Here is a 7,775-nt window from a genome sequence, read left to right on the forward strand (position 1 = left end):
TCACTCATTTTGTTCAGACTGATGGCTGATTTCACTTTTACAATTTGGATCATGGAAAGAATGGCAAGAAGTACAGTGAACCAAGATCTGGACCTGTTCTGCTTTTTCATTTCACTTTATACTAAAGTTGTGTTGCTGAAAACAATCACTTTTTATACCTTTTCTTCACATGAATATATATGGGGCAAAATTCACCCCAACACCATACATGTTTCTTTAGTCATTCATACTCAAATGAGAAAATAAATACAACTAATTGATGTAAGAGATATGTTCTATATCCCTCAGTAATAGCCAGGTAACAAAAGAACCTTCAATTTATGAATATGATTGTTTAGAGGTTGATTTGACCATTTTTGGAAATAGAAATGGAGGGGTATAGTGACAAAAAAAGGCCTCCATGCCCACACCAAAAGTATTAAAAGCAACATTTTCATGGATGAGGAAGCCTAAGAAGGTAACCAAGACATGAGAAGCTAATTTGATGCTAACTTATTGTTTTTAGTGTATTTTATAGCTGATTTAATACATGGGTCAAAACCCACCTGTAAACATAAGAGATGATAGCAGAAAGCTAACACAAGAGGAAGGTTATATCATATAGCAGACAAACACAGTAATAGATTTGAAGTTTATAGGATGTACAGAAAGTGTGTAATAGTTATTTAAACAAAAGTAGGCATGTGCATAAATTAGTGCACCCCAACATAAAAATATCATGAATATTTATTATAAATAAATGCTTCCTATAGCTTCCAATGAGGTTCTAGATTGTGGTTGAAGGTATTTTTCACTATTCCTCTTTCCAAAACATCTCCAGTTGAGTCAGGTTTGATGGTTTCCAAGCATGGACGGCCATCTTTAAATCACATCACAGATTTTCAATCTGGGCCTCACAGCTAGGAGACCAGGGTTCAATTCCACCCTCGTCCCAAAGGCTGATAATTATCAGACATCCCGATTATTATTATTTTTCACAGAGGAAAAAAACAAGATCGGCACGGCGGTCGAGTGGTTAGCGGTTAGCGGTTAGTGGTTCAATTCCACCCTGGGCCATCTCTGTGTGGAGTTTGCATGTTCTCCCCGTGCATGCGTGGGTTTTCTCCGGGTACTCCGGTTTCCTCCCACATTCCAAAAACATGCTAGGTTAATTAATGAATGAATAGGTTAACCTGCCTACTTTTGTTTCAATAATGATTGAACACTTTGTGTAAAACCTATGAAATGAATTCCACTTCTCATCCATCACCGTGTTTGTCTGCTATATGATTATATATATATATATATATATATATATATATATATATATATATATATATATATATATTATATATATATATTTATATATATATATATTTCACTGAAATGGCTGACCCCAAAAAACAGTCAATTTAAAGGAAAATCTTGAAAATGATCTGGGGTGATTTATCCTTGTCCATGGGAAAAAAATATATATTTACATGCGGTCAGTTGTACTTTGCAGGTCTTCTATTTCATGTATTTGCTTTGTGGGTTCTGTACGCCAGGTCTGAACAAGGGAGGAGTTTTAGCAGGAGTGATTGGAGCCCGGAAACCTCACTATGACATCTGGGGAAACACGGTGAATGTGGCCAGTCGGATGGAGTCCACGGGGGTGATGGGGAATATTCAGGTACAACACACCTTGCTACATACGCCGTGGGAACGGTGGCTCAAAACTGCAATGCAGCAAGAGAAGCGGAGGTTTGATGACGCTGTCACATGTTGAGGGATTCATTGACGATGATCATGGCGAATGAAGATTGCCTTTATAGTTATTAGCCCATATTTCCACACAATAAGTAAGATATGGTCGTGTTTACAAACATACCATTTAAACGTTGCGGGGAGGGAGGGGGGCGATAAACTGGCGATAAAGACTGGCAGCGATAAACCAATCAGAGAACATGACGTAATACGCACAGTACGTAGCTTAACGTCCACCACGCCTCCAGGGCTGCAAAACGACATTGTGGACACGTCGGAGTCGCCAATGAACCTAACATGCATTTTTGTTTTTTTTACCTGGAGAAAACCCCCGCATTCATGGGGGGAGAACACTCCTGCATCCTCCACACAGACATTATTTTTATTTTTATTTTTATTTTTATTTTTATTTTTATTTTTATTTTTATTTTTATTTTTATTTTTATTTTTATTTTTATTTTTATTTTTATTTTTATTTTTATTTTTATTTTTATTTTTATTTTTATTTTTATTTTTATTTTTATTTTTATTTTTATTTTTATTTTTATTTTTATTTTTATTTTTATTTTTATTTTTATTTTTATTTTTATTTTTATTTTTATTTTTATTTTTATTTTTATTTTTATTTTTATTTTTATTTTTATTTTTATTTTTATTTTTATTTTTATTTTTATTTTTATTTTTATTTTTATTTTTATTTTTATTTTTATTTTTATTTTTATTTTTATTTTTATTTTTATTTTTATTTTTATTTTTATTTTTATTTTTATTTTTATTTTTATTTTTATTTTTATTTTTATTTTTATTTTTATGCTTGTAAATACTTAGTTTAGGCCAAGAATAAGATATATGCATTTTAAAAATGAACAATCATGAATGAATTTTTTCAAAGCTGCGATATTCAAAGTGTGACGTCTACCATTGAAGCAGGTTGATTCTGTGTTTGGGTAAAGTGTGTGTGTGTGTGTGTGTGTGTGTGTGTGTGTGTGTGTGTCCCAGGTGGTGGAGGATTGCTACAACATCCTGAAAGAGTACGGCTTCCGCTTTGTGAGGAGGGGGCCGATCTTTGTGAAGGGCAAAGGGGAGCTCCTCACCTACTTCCTGAAGGGACGAGACAAACAAGGTTCCTTTATTAACGGCTCCTCTGTTACACTTCCACATCAGGTGGTGGACAGTTAAACCCAAACCCAAACCCCAAACCCAAACGTGTTCCAAATGCAGATAGGCCTGAGGAAAGAACTTCTGGAATAGGAAGTCGTTTGCCTTGAAACCATGAAATGCCCAAATCTGTGGGACCACCTTGTCCTGCAGGCAAATGTTCATTCATGCTGTTATATTAATCCACTTGGTCCACACTCATGGTCCACTCTCATGGTCCACACTCATGGTCCACTCTCATGGTCCACTCTCATGGTCCACACTCATGGTCCACTCTCATGGTCCACACACGCTACTCATGGTCCACACTCATGGTCCACTCTCATGGTCCACACCCATGGTCCACACTCATGGTCCACACCGATGGTCCACACCGATGGTCCACACTGATGGTCCACACTGATGGTCCCCACTAAAACGGCCTAAGTCACTGAATGAGGGGGTTATCCAAAGAATTGTGGATGAACTTGAAAATGAACATTCATGCAGCTCATTTGCTTCTCGGACCACTGAAGGGATGCCAATGGACTCTTCAGGTTGTCTGGTACCGGGTAGGACGCCTTCCGTCCTGTCTAGTCTTGAATGGATGAGACGCCAGACGTCCATCCAAGACAATCTGAAGAGTTTTTAAATAAAAAGGCCCTGAGAATATGATATGTGTCATGATGAGGGATCCACCCATATGGATTTTTGGGGCCGATGCCGATACCGATTTTTTTCTATCACCCTTAGCCGATGGCCGATTTTGCTTGGGCTGATATTTTTGGCCGATACTGCTTTTGATCCCTCAATTTACATGAAAAATGACCATGATAACAAATATTACGGGTCTGATGTTTAATGAAATGTTTTATGAAATGTCGCTGCCATGTAATAATAAATAATAAATAATAAATAATGAAGGAAAAAAGGCAAATATCGGCCCGATGTATCGGTGGATCCTTAGTCATGATGTAGCCGTCGTATTAGCATCTCCACATCGTTCAAGCGATGGTTAAACGTCCCCAAAGGGTCATTGGTGGAACCAACCACAAAAAGCATGGAGTGCAATCAAACTGTGATTCTTAAATGTGCGATGCACCTTTAAACATACACTTCCCTCAAAGAGCAGCAAGACGTTGAAGGTTCACATTTTTATGACCCGTGGATCTGATACACAAAGTCCATGTGCAGACTTCCTGTATCGGCATTTAGGATTCCGAAACATACAAGCTGAGGTGAAGCGCTCTTCGGGGCGGAGGGGTGGAGGGGCTTCGGGGTGGAGGGGCGGAGGGGCTGGTGTTCCCACGTTCTTGCGTTCCTGAGCAGGAGCACATTAGATCTCTCCGGTGGTCAGGAACCGTGGGAGCTTTTTGGGGAAAATCCACACAGCAGGAATATATTTACATTCATTTTGTGCCTAGAAGAGATGATGAAGGATTCCATCACACTTCCTTTTCCAGCATCATATTTTCATGCAGTCTTATTAAATATGGTGATCAGCGTAAATTGGCAAGCAAACCAAAATGAAAGCTATTATTATTATTATTATTATTATTATTATTATTATTATTATTATTATTATTATTATTATTATTATTATTATTATTATTATTATTATTATTATTGTGTGTGTGCGATGCTTCATGAGTTAACACCATGAATGCGTGAATGTATTTATTATTTGGGGGTCTAACGTTGAGTACGGCTTCAAGCTTCGGTGAACTTCCCCAACAGGAAAGAAATAACTTCTTAAATGAATTTTATGATATTTTATATATGCTGGCAAGTGAATTCACATTAAATACAAATGAATAAAGGGTGTGGGTTTAGGGCTTGGGGTCCAAACTTTATCCCGCGATGGGCGCCGCGTACTTCGGATTGCTTTTAGTATCGACCAAATGTATCAACATGGCAATATCTCAATATCTACTCATAATAAAATCATTTCAAAATACAATTTAAAATAGGGTTGTTTGTCTATATGTGCCCTGGGATTGGCTGGCCACCAGTCCAGGGTGGACCCCGCCTCTCGCCCCAAGACAGCTGGGATAGGCTCCAGCACCCCCCGCGACCCTCGTGAGGAAAAGCGGTAGAAAATGAATGAATGAATGAATTTAAAATCATAAATATTTGTAGCCTTTTTACAAAATGATATAACAAAAACTGTTGAAGTGAGAAAAATAAAAACAGTACTTATATTAAAAAATATTAATATATTCATATGTGGATATTATTATATACATTTGTATTAATATTACAATTTTGATATGTTAATATTTATTAATCATAAATCTACTAAAATATTACATTTATAAAAAAAAAATTTTTGAATTTTGTCATCATTCCCTGTACTCTTCATTTTCTACCGCTTGTCCTCACAAGGGTCGCGGGGGTGCTGGAGCCTATCCCAGCTGTCTTCGGGCGAGAGGCGGGGTACACCCTGGACTGGTGGCCAGCCAATCACAGGGCACATATAGACAAACAACCATTCACACTCACATTCATACCTATGGACAATTTGGAGTGGCTAATTAACCTAGCATGTTTTTGGAATGTGGGAGGAAACCGGAGTACCCGGAGAAAACCCACGCATGCACGGGGAGAACATGCAAACTCCACACAGAGATGGCCCAGGGTGGAATTGAACCCTGGTCTCCTAGCTGTGAGGTCTGCACGCTAACCACTCGACTGCCGTGCCGATCTTGTTTTTTTCCTCTGTGAAAAAGAATAATAATCGGGATGTCTGATAATTATCAGCCATTGGGACGAGGGTGGAATTGAACCCTGGTCTCCTAGCTGTGAGGCCCAGACTAAATATAATTGAAAATCTGTGATGTGATTTAAAGATGGCCGTCCATGCTTGGAAACCATCAAACCTGACTCAACTGGAGATGTTTTGGAAAGAGGAATAGTGAAAAATACGGTGTGAAAACTGAAGCAAACATTTTCCAAGGAAAAGCGAGTCATACAAAAAGGAAAAGAAAAGCGAGATTGGACGCTACACTTGCGTCGGAACGGCAGCCGGGACACAGAAGAATGTGGAAAGATGTTTTGGAGTCCATTGGGAACGTGTGCAATAGTTTGTTAAGCCAACCTTTACAATGTATTGTCATGGAAATCAGTCCTTCCCCTTGATTGATATTTTTATAAAGATTGTGCTTCATTTTAAGAAGGACAATGTGTGTTGTTCATGGTGTCCGGATGACATAACACTCATGTCAATGTGCCAATCATGGATTTGAAATTTGTATTTTTGTTAAAGAACTTTTAAAGAATACATGAGCACTTTAATAATGTGCAACCGAGTTTACTGTAAAATTCCTTAAGCTGCGCCAGCGACTAAAACCAAAAGACCAAATGATTTACTTCCGTCACCCTCCGTGTCCTCATTTCCTCCACATGTGACCAAGCAATGAGCCAACTAATGTTTCTTTATTGATTTTATGTAAGCATGTACCATTCACTGCCTTTTCAGTAGAGATTCTTAGAAGTCACCATCATTTGTTCATTTCACTTGTCATAATAAAGTCTGTTTGAAAAACAATCCTTCTCATTAGAATCATCAATAATATTTCTAGTGTTCACATTTTTGAATTTGTGTTGCGATGGTAACTGCTGCTCAACAATGATATTAATATACCTGTGATGGTGCATTTCATAACTAGGCCTTCCTTAAAGTACCCAATCCACATCTTAGCGCTAACTATTATGTCGCTATTATACAAAGCAGCAATAAACGTACAACAAATCCATACACTACTACATCATCTGGAGCAGTACACAATCAATATGTATCAATTCTTATCAAACAAACACTTCGCTTCGCTTCACGGTTTGTTGACGTTTGGATCCCAGATGCAGACGCGGGCAACATGAGGAGTCTTTAATAAAAAGTCAAAAAAATTCCAAGATGGTGGCGAGAAAAAAAGGAAAAGAGAAAATCTCACCACGAGAATGTCAGGTTCAAAATACTTTTAAAAACACTTAACCTTCCTCTTGTGTTAGCTTTCTGCTATCATCTCTTATGTTAACAGGTGGGTTTTGACCCATGTATTAAATCAGCTATAAAATACACTAAAAACAATAATAAGTTAGCATCAAATTAGCTTCTCATGTCTTGGTTACCTTCTTAGGCTTCCTCATCCATGAAAATGTTGCTTTTAATACTTTTGGTGTGGGCATGGAGGCCTTTTTTTGTCACTATACCCCTCCATTTCTATTTCCAAAAATGGTCAAATCTACCTCTAAAGAATCATATTCATAAATTGAAGGTTCTTTTGTTACCTGGCTATTACTGAGGGATATAGAACATATCTCTTACATCAATTAGTTGTATTTATTTTCTCATTTGAGTATGAATCACTAAAGAAACATCTATGGCAGGGGTCTCAAACACACGGCCCGCGGACCAAATGTGGCCCGCAGGACACTAGTTTGAGGCCCCCGCTTTGATATGAAAGTTTAACGTTTGATATGGATGCTGTATGGTATCATGTACCCAGAAAAAATGATTACGTTTGATTCATGTTCATGTTAAAGGTTAAATAACTGTTAATAGTTATCCTCCCTATCCGTGTGGAAGTGGTAAGTTTTTGGCTATTTAAGTTTAAAGGAAATAACTTGAAGGCTATGTGTCTCAAGACCCTGCTGTTGCGCAATATGTTGTAAATAAAGTAAGATATTTGAGAACAGTGGAATGTTTTATCAGAGCTTTTCTTGTCGAAAATTGGAACCAAAGCAAAATTTATTCATTTTTCTGTTTTTAATAAATGCATTTTTTTTTTTTTTTTTGGAAAACCTGATGCGGCCCAGGTAAATTGAGTTTGAGACCCCTGATCTATGGTGTTGGGGTGAATTTCGCCCCATATATATTCATGTGAAGAAAAGGTATAAAAAGTGATTGTTTTCAG

The 7,775-nt window shown here is 37.4% G+C and overlaps 1 protein-coding gene across 3 annotated transcripts in view; it reads left to right on the top strand.

The window, feature by feature from the left end:
• Positions 1 to 4,105, top strand: part of adcy3a (adenylate cyclase 3a) — a 31,525-nt gene extending 27,420 nt beyond the window's left edge. For all 3 annotated transcript variants that reach the window (XM_058053139.1, XM_058053140.1, XM_058053141.1), the window contains exons 20-21: positions 1,527 to 1,651; positions 2,725 to 4,105. In XM_058053139.1, the coding sequence (XP_057909122.1) occupies positions 1,527 to 1,651; positions 2,725 to 2,904 (305 nt within the window). In that variant the 3' untranslated portion in view covers positions 2,905 to 4,105. The remainder of the gene's footprint in view (positions 1 to 1,526; positions 1,652 to 2,724) is intronic.
• The last annotated feature ends 3,670 nt before the right edge of the window (positions 4,106 to 7,775 follow it).

Source organism: Doryrhamphus excisus, chromosome 17, assembly GCF_030265055.1.
Source record: "Doryrhamphus excisus isolate RoL2022-K1 chromosome 17, RoL_Dexc_1.0, whole genome shotgun sequence".
Taxonomy (NCBI): domain Eukaryota; kingdom Metazoa; phylum Chordata; class Actinopteri; order Syngnathiformes; family Syngnathidae; genus Doryrhamphus; species Doryrhamphus excisus.